This window comes from Glycine max, chromosome 1, assembly GCF_000004515.6.
Source record: "Glycine max cultivar Williams 82 chromosome 1, Glycine_max_v4.0, whole genome shotgun sequence".
Lineage (NCBI taxonomy): Eukaryota > Viridiplantae > Streptophyta > Magnoliopsida > Fabales > Fabaceae > Glycine > Glycine max.
In genome coordinates this window covers 6,341,682-6,359,512 of record NC_016088.4, presented here as the reverse complement: position 1 = coordinate 6,359,512, position 17,831 = coordinate 6,341,682, and the positions used below count along the sequence as shown (strand labels likewise).

At 34.7% G+C, this 17,831-nt stretch overlaps 1 protein-coding gene across 1 annotated transcript; it reads left to right on the top strand.

The window, feature by feature from the left end:
* The first annotated feature begins 50 nt into the window (after positions 1–50).
* LOC100306639 (uncharacterized) lies at positions 51–3,562 on the top strand. Its single transcript, NM_001251052.2, has 4 exons — positions 51–217; positions 545–634; positions 1,976–2,243; positions 3,101–3,562. Exons 1-4 carry the CDS (start codon positions 175–177, stop codon positions 3,411–3,413), a joined length of 714 nt encoding a protein of 237 aa, NP_001237981.2. The 5' UTR covers positions 51–174; the 3' UTR covers positions 3,414–3,562.
* Positions 3,563–17,831: the final 14,269 nt, after the last annotated feature.

Genomic DNA, 17,831 nt, shown 5'->3' with positions numbered 1-17,831 from the left:
AAACTCAAGGAGAAGAAAATATAAATATACCAACCTAAATTCCTAATAATACGAAGCAAACAAACGCGCTTTAAACATGATTATTTCATTGCATAATAGATTGAGGCGGTGAAAGACCGAAAGGCTAAATCTTTTTGAACAGACGAAGGAAAAACGCAGTGATTAAGCGCAGACATGTATCATCCAACAAGAGGTGGCGTTCGTGGCGGTCGAGATCGTAAGTCATGTTCAATTTCTCGCTATTTCCCAAAATTTCTCTTTCTCTCTCTTTTGGGTATTGAATCGTTTCGGAATTTGTCAAATTGAAACTAGCAATTTCCTCTCTGTGATCCAATTTCATAAATTTTTTATTGAAATTGGTGTGATGGACGGTTTCTGCAAATTGGGGTTTTGTCTTTTTATTTTTATTCTGTATGAGTTGGTCATGTTGAACCCTAGAATTATGATTTTCACAAAATTCATGCTTAGGAGTAAAAAACTTTTGTATATAACTTCAATGATTTATGTATGATATCGATGAACGTGTTTTACTCTTGATGGCCAGAATTCACTTGGGAGGATGTGAAAGTTGATAAGCATAGGGAGAACTATCTTGGTCACAGTATCAAGGCTCCGGTTGGAAGATGGCAGAAAGGTAAAGTTGATTCTTTATTTCAGCTCAGCATTCTCTTTCTTCATTCAAAATGTCATATGTTGTTTTCATAATCTTGCATTTGGCATGGAGGCAAAACATTGCTTAGTTACATTAGCAGACATTGGATCATGATGCCTGGGGAATATGGCTGCCCTCGGCATGTTTTGTTCTGGTTATTATTTTGGGGGACCCATAACATGCCTCTAATTGGTATTTGTAGGTTTATGCTTTGAATTGACTAATGGAATCGTGAAACACTTTGCTATACCGAAGTTGATGTTTTTCGTTTGAAGAGCTTGGGTTCCACTTTGATTTTAAATAGGATACTGTCCGACTAAAATTGAGAGAACATCCCATTGTTCTGTTATTTAGATCCATAGAGTCTATTGTTCTACCTCCCCTCTTGTGTAGGACATTATGGAAGCTGATAGCCTTCTACAATGTTTATATGGATTTTGTCTAATGCAAAAAGAAAAAAGAAGGAGATATTTCGACAGGAACCACCAAAATTCCCTTATGATAATTTTTCCAACATTGTTATTCAAACTATTTTTTGTTTATAGTCTTCATGATCTTGTGTTTCAGTTAACTGTTCAAACTTAATCTTGTCTTATTCTTTGTTTGAGTTAATCAAAATGTTGACTGGTCAGTCTTTGGTTTACAAAATCCAGTGAAATAGGTTGTTTAAATAGAACATGAAATTTGAAGCTATTGGAAAGATCTGATAAAAGTGTCTTCTATGTGGAACAAATTTAATCCCAAATCTAGGCCAAATTTCAACTTTTTAATTCGAAGTTCACTTCTCTAACACCTTAATACCGATACACCTAAACCTAACTGCTACAAAGATTTAATCCTTGACCTAACTGCTACAAAGGTTTGTCTGGGGCCTAAATTGTTCACCCTAATATCCTGCTTCCTCCACCAGGGTCAGTGTTGGACAGTGGTCCCTGGTCTATATGCCTTGTTCCTTTACATTCAACACCAATCATCCTGGAAGATCCTTATTTGGTTGCACTTGGACTTTTTTGAGTCTGGTTACTTATTGGGCCACACTCAAAAATTTAATGAAAATCACTTTATAGCTGGAAAGGTAGGAAACTTCATATTTAAACCATTTTATTTTCCATTATTTTTTGTTTGTTTATTACCATGACATGGTTCCATCTCTCAGTTTTGAATCTGTATAGAGGACAGTACCTCTTCTTATTGTATTTATTATATACCTTTCTCTTTCATTAGTGTAGTTCATTGATCTAATTTTCTTGCAGTACACACTCTGTTATTATCTTAGTAAAAGAGCAAAAGAGCATCATTGAATCTCCTCTTTTAATTCAACAGGGAAAGATCTTTTCTGGTATACCAGGGATAAAAAGTCCCAAAATGCAGAAATGGAGGCTGCAAAAGAAGAGATAAAAAGAATTAAGGAAGAAGAGGAGCAGGCAATGAGGGAAGCTCTTGGCTTAGCTCCCAAGCGTTCTAACCATCCTCAAGGTAACCGTCTTGATAAACATGAGTTTTCAGAACTGGTAAAGCGGGGGTCTACAGCAGAGGACTTAGGTGCAGGTCATGCTGAAGCTGCAAGGGTTCAAGGTCTTGGTTTTGCAAGGTAAAGTGACTAGGAAAGAACATATTTTATGGCAATAAAGTAGATTTGATTTTCTTTATATTTACTTTAATTTTTTTCTATTTTCTGTTTCAGTTGTTTCTGATTTTTAGTACATTGTTAGAAATATGATTTAAAATCGTTCATGTGTCTTCACCTAACATTTTTAAGTTTTTGGTTTATTTAGTTCATGAAAAAAATGTTAGGATGTCCCACATTGGCTAGGAATATGACTAAAATACTTCTTTTAAGACTTGGGGAGGCTTTTGGGTGTGAGTTAGACCCGGTTTATTTTTAATATGGTATCCAAGCCTATCCAATCTTAATATTGAGTCACTTGTAGATGAATAATCTTGCAAATTTCACGTACAAGATGTCCAATTCTCCTCCTTCCTTATACTAGCTTTTATGAATATGGCCAAAATACTCCTTATAAGACATGTGAATCATAAAAAAAATGATTGGATTAAGAATAACTTGATGGGTTTGCTTTTGGTCATATGGACATTAAGATCATTATATTTAGACATAATGTGGATTAGCAATAAGATCATTTGGACATGGATATTCAGTTGCTTATGCTGGGTTTACCAATTCACTGTCCTAGTTTGTCATTGTTTTTGCAATTGCAATTGGCAATTACGTGGATTGGTTGTACCCTGTATAATTTGTCCCACATTTGTTTTTGAAAAATAGATCTTTTAATTATTGAATAGATTTTATTCACTTGAAAATATGCTTCACCTACTGAGTTTGTTTGCATACTAAACGAAACTATTATGCCAGCAATCATGTTTATTGTCAAGGATTTCCCTACCAATATTCTGTTACTTACATTTCCTACTGTTTGTACTTTGTAGAGAACCACGCCCTTGGGAAGAATCCGGTTCTTCTAAGCTTTCACTTAGTGACACACCAGCTGAGGTGGAAAATGTATCTATGCCAAATCAACCAGCACCAAAGACTGAAGATGATTCAGAAGATGAAAGTAGAAGAAAGAGAAGACGTGAGGAGAGGAAGGAGGAGAAACGTGAAAAGTGTGAGAAGCATCCTTCTCGTGAGGATAGGAAGCAAGAGAAGCGAGAGAAACATGAGAAGCGGCATTCGCGTGATTCAGATGACAGGAAGAGACACAAGAAAGATAAGGAGAGGAGAAGACATGATTCAGATTGAATATAATACTCTATGGGGGTTTTCTCATCACCTAATGTGAATTAGCATGTTTATTTCTATTTTCATAACTCAACATGGATGGTGTATCTTGGTTTTTCAAATTTGGAATTAGTGATGAAGTGAAATGAAGTCAAATCAGGGCTTAGTAATTGAGAGTATTCTTGATTCAAATATAAAGGAGGTTTAAAATTGTAATTGAAGTAGCTCATATGTTTACTTCACAACCAAAGCATAACCTGTCTCAATTAGTTGTGGCCTAATTAAAAAAATTAGTAACCCAATGCTACTTCAGTGATTAATTATCGTATCATGGCGAGTTTATTTTTACCATCTTACTTTTTTTTTTTTTTTGCCTTTTTGTAACTAAAGAATATGAGAAATTTTAAATGTGTTGCTACTCTGCTTAACATCCTGTTCAAAGTATGCAATAATAATATGTTGTAACAGATAAAAGTTAAAAAATTTTTGAATTTGAAAAACTAATGCTTGCATAGTTATTAGTTAATTTTGCATTTGCTACCTTAATACCGACATAAGAAAAAACTATCTTTAACACATGATGAAACAACTTTAAAACACAAGTTTTAAGATTTTTCCATAACTTCTCCAATTCCTAGCAAATATACTTTAAAGTTTATTCTTACACGTTAAATCACTTTTAAAGTAAATATTTATAATATTCAAACTTCAAATAGCCCGAGGCAAAATAACTGCAAACTTGGGCAAAAACTCCTTAGCAACTGTCAGTTTCTTTGCTCAAGTTATTTTTTATCAAGATTTCTCTGTACAGGAGTAAAAGCCAAATCTATTAAATATTTCTTTTTTTATGGTATGTTCAACTTGCCAACTTATCCTGTGTGTGCCAGCTTTTTCATACTACGTTGAATTTTCTTTCATACTATGTTTCATTTTCAATTCAACGTACATTTTTGCTTTGAATTCTTGCTGCTGCAATCATGCACTGAAGTGGGGTGCCATTAATCATCCTTGCCATTTTCCAACATTATTAAGTGCTCGTCAGAGAGACGCTTCAAGAATTTGAGAGGCCTAAAAGCAAATTTAAGAATGATGAATTTTATTTACTCATAAAATAATTTATTAAAATTATCATTGTTTTATTTAAAATTAATTTTTTGGGCTTTTTGTGATGCAAAATTATCAATTAAATTATCGTAATTAATTTCATTTAACATTTCTTTTTCAATAGACGATAACTCGAATCCCTTCGATCTTTATTGAGACATTGTTAATCTTAAATACGTTTTTATTATTTTTAGCTTTAAAAAAAATTTTCAACTGAAACAACTGATACTGTATCGTTAACATTATTCTATAAGTTATATATGCATTTGGAAAAGAATTTATTCTTTTTATATAATTAAGAATGTAAATTGGTTTATCACTTTCCAATCCTATAATTTTCTTTAAGATATTTAATTCTGAAAATAAATCTAATCTATCAACATCCAACAAATTATCATGTTTCAAATATTTTTTAGGGTTTAGGCATTTCTCTTTCAAAAGTGTACAATTTAGTAACTTTAATTTTTTAACACTAAATAAAAAACCAAAAATATCTTCATATATTTTAAATTGTTCAAATCTACTTTGAAGTGTGGTAATTGTTTTATCTACTATGTACAATAAGTAATCAATGCATTTTCAAATCCATTTTCTCTATACTTTTCAAAAAATGAAAAAAGACCTTTTAATTGGTCAATAGCTTCATCGCACAAATCTTTTGATTGTAAATTCTTACTAAGTTAACTGCAAATAAAATGTCATACCAAATAGTCATGCCTAACAAAAATTCAAAGTTTTCAAACTCATAATTTGCTAAACAATCAACTTCACTTTTTATTTTAGGATCATCACTAGCTTCAGCTAATTCAAATAAAGTATCTCTTATTTGTAAAGTTTGAAATCTTACAGCTTTCACACTTTCAATACGGCTTTCCCAACTTGTTTGTGACAATGATTTAAGAGTTAAGCTATGTATATGATTTTGTAAAATTTTTCACCTTTTTGTAGAAGAAGAAAATAAAGTGTATACACGTTGTAACACACCAAAGAAAGATGTAGCTTTAGAACAAAAGTTAACCATATCACAAAGTACTAAGTTTAAACTATGACAACCACAAGGAGTATAAAATGATCTAGGATTAATATCAAGGAATTTTTTCTGCACACACCTTAATACGAAAGACATTTGCTCTTGATGACTTATATCTAGAGTAAAGTCAAGTATGATTGCATAATATTTTTCATCCTTAATTTTTTTTATAATTTTTGTTTTGATTATGCCTACTAATAGATTTATCAACTCATTTTATATATTATGCTCAAGGTAATGATTGTGAATTTTATCGTCTTTCATTCAACAAATATGTTCTTGTATGATTGGATCAAATTCTATAATCATTTCAATTAGACTTAAAAAATTTCCTTTAACTTCTTAGTAGATGTTTTCATTTTTTCGAAGGAAGGCTAGGTTTAGATTGTGAACGTTAAAAAGGAAAACTGTTTTTTCCAATAATAATGGAGGAAAAAGAAATGTAAAAATGACATTGGTGGAAATAAAAGCTGAGGACCCATAACTCTTAATCAACATGAATTATTTTAGGCGAGTTGTCAGCAGCTCTTTAATTCGATATAAATTTTCGTATTTACTACCTCTTTAGTTTTTATCTGTGTGGATGAAATTTCCAGAAATGCTCCATTGAAGTACGACAATGTCATCTATTTATTTTCTTGTTTATTAGTATCTTTTTTATTTGGGAATTCGCGTTCGCAAAGAATTCTTTTCTCACTCAAGGCAGTTGTTAAATTTTATAAATTCAATTTAAATTAAAAAAAATAAACTAGTTTTAGAAAGTAGTATATCACATTAAAAAAATTCTAAAAGAATATTTTTTTTCGATATAAATTCTAAAAGAATATTACTATTTCCTTTATGAGTTTTACATATGCATAAGACTCGATTAAGTTAATCATATGGAACATATAATTATAAACAGTATAAAATTAGGAAAATAAACAGAAAGAAGCTTAAAAGTATCATTAGATAAATAATTAGTCACATGAACCTGCCTGGATATATGCATTCACTCGTGTAATGTTACGATCGATATGTAAAGTTGAAAAAGAAATTAAATTTAATGCATGTGCATAGCATGTATGCTATGATGCTTGCCACTGATGACATAGAGTCTCCAACATCCACATTGTGCTTCCCCGAGAGTACTGTGCAAATGAATAATAATAATAATAACACTATGGTCTCAACCAACCACATTGGGTTAATCAATGGAAACTATTTACTCCCTCTCCAACCACCGTAGATGAGTTTATTATTACCAAAAGTTTAGGAACAACAAGTAGTGAGGGTGCAATTGAAACTGTGAATGGTGGGGGTGACAGTGAGTCGTGGAGGTACTTCACCAAACACAACAATGAAGAAGAACTCGTTGAAACTGATGAGAAGAGAATAATGTACGACACGATGTCATGTTTGCAAGACGATGATGACATTATGGTGGCTGTTGAGGCATTAAGAGGTGCGGGTAATAATAATAATAATAATAATTCATCTTAATTAGCATTCTTGGATTAGAACCATTTTCTAGCATTCTGCATCATTCAAACCTAGAAAACAGGATATAGGTAAGTATTAAATATATTCTTCAGATTTCACTAAATGAGTCTGGTCCCCTGACTGCAATTAAGCTCTCCAAGATCCCTGTTTCTAGCGTTCTGCTTTATTCCATTCTAGAGAATAGGTTATATATATGTAAGAAATATAAGAAAAAAAATTATTATATTTGTATGTGCATTCATTTTTTTTAATTTTATTTTCCTTTTATCTTTATCTTCACTTCTTGTTACACTCCGAATTTGAAGTGTACATTTAGTTTTTAAGACTTAGAAAACACACTTTGGAATTGCACTTTTGTATTCACGTTGAATCATCTAAATTTATATTGAGATACTATTTAATATGATTTTAGATGAGTTTCAAGAAAATTGGAAATTGAAAGGAGATTAAGAATTTAGAGAAAAATGCAATAAAAGTAAAATTTAGAATTGAAATGACATCTGAAAATATTGTACTATCCCGTGAATGTGAAGTGTGAACTTAGGAATACTGAACATGCATATGTAAGTGTTTACAAATTCCAAAACTTATTACATCATACAAATTAGTATTTATAGATAAAAAAATTTAACTACTCATAACTTTCATAAACTTATTTTAATTAGTAATTTTTATTATTGATGACTTATATTTGTAATATCTCATAATAACTTTTGTCTTCCATCTTTATTTTTAATAACTTATATCTTCAATTTTTAAAGTTGATTACTTTTTGTAATGTTAATACTTTTTAAATTTTCATTTCTTATATTAATCTAAGTTAGTCAAAAGATTATATTTTAACACTTATATAATCAAAATAGTCTATTAAAAGACTATTTTTTAATACTTCATGTAGATCATTTTTGGATAATAAAAAATGATTATATTAAATAAAATAAAAGTTTTATGTTGACGAGAAAATAAAAAGTCCTCAACAATTTTATTAATGACTTTTGTTCTATATAGTTTATAATAAATGTATTTATGTATTATAACGGTCAAAATTATTATTATATTAATAATGTAGTTTAATATTTTCAAGGTGCTCAATATGCTTCCAAGAGTTCTCTTATAATAACAATATCAATTCATTTAATACTCTGGTTAATTAGCATTCTCGGATTTTAACCATTTTCTAGCATTTGTATTCAGTACACATAACCACATACAATTTACTCAACACAACACGCTGTTTGTTTGTTTTTAATCTTTTGAATCTCTTTCCGAAACCAGGACATGTTCTTTGAAGATTTGTCTTTACGAAATTTAGTAATTCTTTGGTTAAAAGCATAAACAACCCTTTCCATGAGGAAGATAAAGAAACGGTATTCTTGTTCTTCAAGGAAAGGAGCATAGAACATTATGATTTATGAAACAATCTTTAGCTAGTTTCATTTATTCTATTTTTGGACCACTTTATTCAGTGGAGCCCATGATTTATGAAACAATCTTTAGCTAGTTTCATTTATTCTATTTTTGGACCACTTTATTCAGTGGAGCCCAGTAGCTGGCTTGTTTTCACACCCACATTATTCATTCCTTTTGGAGAAACTTGTGCCTTTTCTTGTGGGGAGTTGCTACGTGCACCCAGCAAACAGTGAAGTGGCGAAACTGCCATTCAGCAATTATTCTTCCGGAAGAAGTTTCTATTTGGAAACTTTCCGGAAAACCTTTTTCCGGAAATTTTCCGGAAAACCTTCTTCCGGAAGAAGAATTTGTGACTTCCAGAAGTACCCACAAACTACTTCCGGAAGAACGTCATCCGGAATGTTTCCGGAAGAACCGTCTTCCGGAAGTTTCCGGAAGAAGCTTCTTCCGGAAGTTAGTTTTTTTTTTAAAAAAAATTTATTTTGTAATAATTTACTTTTAATGGATAAACTAAATTATAAAATAATTAATATTATTATACATAAATAATTAAATAATTAGTGAACGTAATTATGACTAATATTTATAATTTGTTTTTTAAACCATAAAAATTAATTAATTCGTAAATTTTATTAAAAATATAAATTATTTATTATGATAACATTTAATTTCTATTACAAAAGTTAATATATAATAAAAAAATGATTATTATTTTATAACAAAATGAAGAAAAAAGAATTTTCATTTTATAATAATAAGTAAAAATAAAATAATATTTAATGCGTATGTAATGACGATTTTGCCCTTGTGTAATTTTTTTTAAATTAACGCGTTCACGCTTCTTTTTACTGCGCTTTCTTCTCTGCTTGTTTCTTCTCTGCTTTGTTTCTTCCGTTTTGGTTGGTTGCTGTTGTTTCGGTGGTGGTCCCTTTTGCAGTTTCCATTGGTGGTCCCGTGAAGTATTTGAAGATTTGGTGGTCCCGTGTTCCGTATTTGAAGTTTTGTTAGTGGCTGTTCTTCCTATTTCGTCGGAGGTACGCATTTATGAGTATTTTTTTCATTTTCCGGCTAGTTTTTAGAGAAGAAAAACAATAAAAAAAAGTGTATCCGGAAGAAATTTTAGGCACAGCAGGAGGAAGGTCCGGAATGACCACTTCCGGAAGTTACTAAGGCCTATTCCGGAAGAAGTGCTTCCGGAAGACCTTCTTCCGGAATGGGTCTTAGTAACTTCCGGAAGAACTTCTTCCGGAATGTTAAATTATTAGCATTTTGTTTTATTTCTGTTTTATAATTTATATATATATATATATATATATATATATATATATATATATATATATATATATATATATATATATATTTCTGTTTTATAATTTTTTTTATTTCTGTTTTATATATGTTGTGGATGATTGATTTAATTAGGTATAATGGTATAATATTAAATGATTTAGGTAACTTAAATGTATAATGGTACAAAAATGTTTTATTAGTTGTTTATTATAGTGATAAGTTTAGTTTAAGTAAATAATGTAGTTATAAATTTAGAATATATTTGTATTAGTTGTTAGTTAATAAGTAGTCAATTTATGGATGTGGTTATATGATAATTTTAATATAGTTGTGTATGATGCATATGTGCTATTAATATGTTTGTTATTTAAGGTGTAGTAAATTTTTGGATGTGGTTATATGATAATTTGAATGTACTTGTGTATGATGCATATGTCCTTAAGATGGATGAAGATCAATGGAGGTATGACTTTGCGATGTCACAAGAAGTTCATATGGATTATGATTATGATAATCAAGAAGAATGTGGGGTGAATGAACCACATGTCGATTGTTCAAATGCTTTTAATACATCTCAGGTAGTCATAGATAATTTGAGTCATTGGTTGAATTGATGGTTTGTATGAAAATTAATATGTTAGGGTTGCGTTGTAGGTATTCGCTACTCGAGATGATGTTTTGCAATGGGCTCGAACAGTTGCCCATGAAAATGGATTTGTTGCAGTGATTATGAGATCTGACACAGAGACCGGTAGCAGAGGAAGAAGTTCATTTGTCTTAATTGGGTGTGAAAGGAGTGGTACGTACAAGTGTAGAAATAAAGAATTCGTTAGAAAAGACACCGGGAGTAGGAAATGTGGTTGTCCCTTCAGGCTTTGTGGGAAACCAGTGCATGGATGGGAAGGTTGGATGGTGAAGTTGATCTGTGGGATTCATAATCATGAATTGGCGAAGTCCTTAGTTGGACATCCATACGCCGGACGATTGACTAAGGAAGAAAAGAAAATTATTGCTGATATGACAAAGTCCATGGTGAAACCGAAAAACATCTTGCTAACGTTAAAGGAACACAATGCCGACAGTTGCACCACGATAAAGCAAATTTACAATGCAAGAAGTACATATCGTTCTTCAATAAGAGGAGCTGATACCGAAATGCAGCATCTGATGAAGCTTCTCAAACGTGATCAATACATTCATTGGCATAGATTGAAGGATGAAGTTGTGGTGCGTGATCTGTTTTGGTGTCACCCAGATGCAGTAAAGTTATGCAATGCATGTCATCTAGTGTTTTTTATAGACAGTACCTACAAAACAAACAGGTACAGACTCCCACTACTTGACTTTGTTGGAGTGACACCAACGGCGATGACATTCTCTGCTGGGTTTGCATATCTGGAGGCTGAGCGTGTTAATAATATTGTATGGGCTTTGGAACGATTTCGAGGCCTATTTTTAAGACACGATCGCCTCCCTCTTGTTATTGTCACTGACAGAGACCTAGCACTGATGAATGCAGTGAAAATTGTGTTTCCCGAGTCTACTAATTTGTTGTGCAGGTTTCATATCGATAAGAATGTGAAGGCGAAGTGCAAATCTTTAATCGGGGAAAAAAATGTGTGGGACTATGTAATGGATAGCTGGGGTACTTTGGTTGATTTTCCGTCCGAACACGAGTTCCATGAGTCACATCAGAAGTTTCAAGTTGCTTGTTCGCCTTGGCCGATGTTCATTGACTATGTTAACGACACATGGATTATCCCCCACAAGGAAAAATTTATTACAGCATGGACGAATAAGGTCATGCACCTAGGCAACACAACAACAAACAGGTATTAAGAACTGATTTTATTTGTTAGTAACGATTAGTATTAAATGGTATTTAATTGTTGTATATTTTCATGTTTGTTGTGTATTTTAAATATAGGGTTGAATCAGCTCATTGGGCTCTCAAAAGAGTACTACAAAATAGCGTTGGAGACCTGTGTAGTGTTTGGGATGCCATGAACAACATGATCACGCTGCAACACGTCGAAATTAAAGCATCCTTTGAAACCAGTACGCATGTGGTTGGCCATGTATATAAAAAAACCTTATACAAGAGGCTTCTTGGGATGGTTTCAAGGGATGCTTTAAATCAGATTGCTTCTGAGGTTGACCGTCTACGTTATCTCGGCAACAATCTCTCTTCTTGTGGTTGTGTGATGAGAAGCACGCACGGTCTTCCTTGTGCATGTGAGCTTTCTAGGTATACTGCTGGCAGCATCCCATTGGAGTCAGTCCATCTTTTTTGGAGGAGACTTTGCTTTTCAGACCAAGGGTTATGTGAGACGGAAGTCACCATCAAGGAAGAGATAGAGATCATATCTAAAAGGTTTGATGAACTTGATGTGGCTGGCAAAGTAACTCTAAAGAGTAAACTTCGAGAAATTGCATACCCTGATCATAACTCTATGTGCCCTCCTCCGTCAAAGGTCAACACTAAAGGTGCACCGAAGAAACCGATGAAAAGAAGTCAAAGATCCACAAAGCGTGATCCGTCTTACTGGGAGTATGTTGATGCTTTTCATTCTGTTCAAAGCAGCAACTCTCCAGTGAAACGAAGTGCATCATGTTCTCAACCGCCTCAGCCATCAAGGATCATCCCGATGTTGGATCAATTTGCGCCATTCTTTCAAGGTTTCATTCGTGACGTTGTGGATGTGAAAGCGGACTGTAACTGTGGATATCGGTCCATTGCCGCTTTATTAGGTATGGGGGAAGATTCGTGGCCGTTAGTGCGTAATGAATTGATTAAAGAACTTGGCAGGTGGTCGCATGAGTACATGAACCTCTTCGGTGGCACAGAGAGATTTGAACAATTAAAGTTGTCCCTACTTGTTGATGGCTTTTCAAAGGTATGTTTTTAGGTTAATTTTTTTTAATAAGAATGTTTAAATTACTTACATGTGTATGTTTGGTTCATTCAAGTTAGTGTGGACAAGTGGATGGATATAACGGACATGGGATATGTGATTGCTTCACGGTATAACGTAATCCTTGTATCGTTGTCCCAACAACAAAGCATGACATTTTTCCTTCTTAGAAGTCAACCACCACCTGACTCTTCTGGCCACCGCATCATATGTGTCGGTCACATGTTTGGAAATCATTTTGTTCAGGTACATTGAATATAGTTAGTATAACAATTATGCAATGACTTCGCTGGTTCGTTTGGCACGGTCAGCGCATGATATAATGTATGTTCATGTACAACAGGTTTATTTGAAAGACCATTGTCCCTTGCCGCCTCCAGCGCTGTTGTGGTCAAGCAATTGTTATTCTCATGCAAAACAGTGGGCAATTCCATATATTAGTAGAATGCAACAATACACAAGCTTGATGTCATTCAAAACACACTATGTAGACCTAAATGAAGACTAAACATGCATTGTTTATGTAATTGTATTCATTATGCGATATAATTTGTTGTAACCCGTTACTAACCAATTAATATTATCAAGTACTCGTTTGGTTAAGCAAGGAAATTGTTGGTCCAACAAAAATCATTTACGCGTGCAGTATACATCATTGTCATAATTGACAACACATAATGACATGCATGCGTATTACAGTTTGAGCACGACAACACATTGGCTGACTTCAGTACACATTCTGAAACTAGCAGTCGATCGACAACACATTGGCTGACTTGACTACACATTGGCGACAACACATTGGCTTACTTGACTACACATTTATGCGTGTCTATTTTTTTGTAAAAAAAGTTAAACAATGGCTCGGCCACAACCATCTATATATATGGCAGACTAGGCTACTAAATCACACATTATCTTGCTTTCAAATAATCTCCCAACTGATACACAAACTATGGCATTTTTAGGAGAAACTAGCAGTCAGACGATTGTCAACTCAAGGTTGGCTTTCATTTATCCAAATGGATCGATTATTCACAATGATACTGGGGTTTACTTCCAAACTTCAACTCCGGTGCCCATTCGAGTACCAAATAGGTGTGATTTTGCAAGCCTAAAAACCAGAATACACAATACCCTTCAGCTATCCGACAAACAATTTTTGGATGAAATTCACTACCGAAAGCCATTCACCGATACAGGTAACCAAATTCGCTTTGAGTGTATGAAATTGATAAATGATGACGATGTCAACACAATGTTAATGTGTAATGATCAATTTTCTTGTGTTGGTCCGATTGAGTTATTATGCACCGTTGGAAGAACACCAGATGGAATAATAAACTTACTTGAACGCACTATGCCTCGTATTCATGAAGCGATCCTGTATTACAACGGGAAATGAAACATGCCACCGCAGAACAAATTTGTTGGATGCGCGTTCACAGGAAAAAATCCTAAGAAATTTCAAATTCCTTCAACATGTACCATCGATGAACTGAAGAATTTAATCAAGCAAGTTGCACCTAAAGGGATTCCCCCTCTTGGAATTCACGAATCACAAACGGTAAGACGATTGTTTTTCCGCCAACCAGCTCGGTTTGAGTATTCCGATACGGTTATAAAATATGAAATAAATGAGCTGATCACCAACGAAGAACTGCTGAAGGTGTTAGTACAATCTAACTACTGGAAAAAATATGGACCAATAGAAATTTTAGTTGTCTTTACTAAATATGTTGTGAAAATCGAAGACGAGGTCACTGGGACGTCGCTAAACAACTGAATGTGATGTTTAATTGTTTGTTTTTTCGTTGATGTAACCTTTATCTGTTTACGGCGTGTTTAATTCCCATAATAAAGTTGAATGTGTTGTTTCAGTGGTCCATAAAATTAATTGTTAAAAGGGTCCATTTCCTATTTTTTTGGATTTTCAGGCTTTGTTTTGACATGTTAGTTGACAGAACCGGGGAACGCGACTATTTTTTTTGGGTTCTTTGACGTCCAAACATGAGAAATGGCCGCCCTCCATTGTCTCAGGGCACTGACACACCCACACAAAAAAATCCCAAACATGGGTACTTGAACATGGAAAAAGGGTCCATTTCCTATTTTTTTGGATTTTCAGGCTTTGTTTTGACGTGTTAGTTGACCGAACCGGGGAACGTGACTATTGTTTTTGGGTTCTTTGACGTCCAAACATGAGAAATGGCCGCCCTTCATTGTCTCAGGGCACTGGCACACCCACGCAAAAAAATCCCAAACATGGGTACTTGAACATGGAAAAAGGGTCCATTTCCTATTTTTTTGGATTTTCAGGCTTTGTTTTGACGTGTTAGTTGACCGAACCGGGGAACGCGACTATTTTTTTGGATTCTTTGACGTCCAAACATGAGAAATGGCCGCCCTCCATTGTCTCAAGGCACTGACACACCCACGCAAAAAAATCCCAAACATGGGTACTTGAACATGGATTTTTTTTAAGTCATCATTGTAGTATCTTATATGGCGATTTCATTGTCATGTAAATTTTTTTTTATGATCGAATCATAATTTTTTATATATCATAATTACTTTAAAAATCTTACTAACACATAATTATGAATTATGAATGATTTTAAAAACATTTATTTTTTATGTAATACTTACAAACAAAACTCATGATTCTAGGTTTAGTTTTTTAAAAAATTAATTTAAAACACTCGTAAATTTCGCTTAACGACCACAAACAATCGAAATAATAAACTATATTATAAAATAATAAACCGTGCAAAACACGTCAACTATTAAACAAAAAACTGTTATAATTACAAATATTCATGTCAACTATAACACAAAAAATAAATACAATGATCAATGGTCCGTGCGACGTCTCTGATGAGCCTTGACAATCCCATCAGCACTGGGTCCCCCTCTCGCGATTGCCAGGCAGTCTTGTATAATGTCATATAACTTTGTGCCTGCAGTGACTATCCTAAGGTTGAGCACACGCTCCAACCTCTGTGCAATCGCCTCATATCCCTCGTAATCATCCTGTCAAAGTCATTAAAAACATTTATTATAAAATTTAAAATAAATAACAACTCATAAAACATTAAACGCGCAAATAATCTTACCACATATGGAGGGGGGTCAAATGCCACTGGAACCTGGGGGCTGGGCGGCTGTATGTAGTCCTCAGGGTCTGCAGCTGGTGCATCCCTCTGCTGGTCACCTGCCTGGGTCGGTGTCATGAAAGGGTGAGATATGCGGAAAAACCACTCCATGTAATCCGCAGATACCTGCCCAGGCACTAGACAAACCTGACCCCAAGTAGTAAGTGATCCGCAAACTCCATCCACCTGTCATCTATCTGATCGTGTGACAATCGTGCACTAACAGGCGGCGGAGGGATGCTCTGGATGTAACCGAACTGGCGTACCACCCTCTCCGGTCGAACTGTGACGATCATAGGACCCCATCTGAGCTGACCCTGGAACGATGAAATCTCCTGAAACGCCCTAACCCCCCGATGCTCCGTGTACGACAACCAGGACACATCTGTGACGGCCAAACCATCACAACGTGCCCTGTAGGGTGCTCCTATGATGCCCTTCATGTGCGCCTTCGACGTCAACGACCGGGAAACATGTGGGGACGTCTCCTGGTATGTATCGTCAGTCACGCACTAGTGCACACTAGGGAAGTGCTCATAGATCCAGCACTACACAATAATTGAGGTTAACATAACATAAAAACATGTTTAAATCATAATCGAACGTAACATATTAATAAACACAAAATTTACCTGAAGTAGCGTCAAGTACCCCGCAAGCTGTCGGGTGGTGGTCCTACAAGCCTCATCTAACTGGTCATACATATGAACCAGCGCGGCAACTCCCCAAGCGTAACCACCACTATGAGCGAGGTCCCGGAAAGTGTCAAGGTGGACCACATGCACATATGTTGCACTCTTATTAGCAAAAAGAGTGCAACCGACAAGGTGCAGCAGATAAGCGCGAGCTACGACAATCCACCGCCGGGCCTGACATCTGGTCTCATATATGTCTCGAACCCATCCTAATCGTACATATGCTCCACGTGTGAGTGTTGTCTCCGCTCTGGCCTCCTCCGCAGACACTTCCAGCAACTCCGTAAGCAAGAATCTGGCCTCCTCCGTAGAAAAGGCGTGGAAACTGTGCAAGGCGCCAGTGATGGGCAAATGTAGGATTGACGACACATCATCCAATGTGATCGTCAGCTCTCCTACAGGAAGGTGGAAGGTGCTAGTCTCACTGTGCCACCTCTCCACAAATGCGGATATAAGTCCAGGATCGCTAGTAATAACTGAACAATCTATCAGTGGACTTAATCCAGTGATAGCCACCAGGCCTCAATCTCAGGCACTGGCCTCCCAATCAGTGTCATCTTCCTCCCATGTGACACTAATTTCAAATCAGGACGTTCCTGATTTGAAGTACAAATTATACAATTATTAAAAAAAATTACTCATAAACAAATAAATCAACAATGATAAATAATTCACAAATAAAAATACCTGTCCACTCCAGACGACATGTGCAACATGCTCGGCAAATGATGTGAGCACTGACGGGTCTCGTGGACCACCAGGGAATCCCTCAGCAGCATCATCACCATCTGACCCCTTACCACTATCAGCACCCTGTGCGTCCGCACGCATCTCAGGTGCCTCCGTAGCCTGCTCAAGGACATCGTCAGTCATGTCAGCGACGTCCTCAACCATATCACGTCCCTCCGTAGTCATCTGATGAACGCATAGCCTACGAGATGAGGCAGTAGGCCTACGCCTCTCAGGAACATTAGCAGCATCCTCATCAGCAGGTCTATCTCTGCCTACAACTCTACCTATTGCACGACCTAAACCTCGTGTTCTGGCCATGATCTGCAAATCATGTCGAACACGTATTTTTTTCGGTCAAAATATACACAATTTTCTTTATAAAAAAACAACTTTATTTATAAACAAATAAGACTAACTTAAATCAAATTATTTTAAAACATACACAACATAATTTTTTTTAAAAAATTAAACTAAACTACTTCATTTATAAACAAAACACAACTAATGTAAAAAAAATTTATTAATAAACATGCACAACTTAATTTTTAATAAAAAACTAAACAACTTCATTAAAAAAAACACAACTAAATTATTTAGTAACATCCACAAGTTAATTTTTTTTTAAA

Excerpts from the sequence above, each read along its gene's own strand:
- LOC100306639 (NM_001251052.2), top strand. The coding sequence starts at position 175 with ATGTATCATCCAACAAGAGGTGGCGTTCGTGGCGGTCGAGATC. Across the intron at positions 218-544 it reads CGTTCGTGGCGGTCGAGATC|AATTCACTTGGGAGGATGTG; the intron begins GTAAGTCATGTT and ends CTTGATGGCCAG. Across the intron at positions 2,244-3,100 it reads CAAGGTCTTGGTTTTGCAAG|AGAACCACGCCCTTGGGAAG; the intron begins GTAAAGTGACTA and ends TGTACTTTGTAG.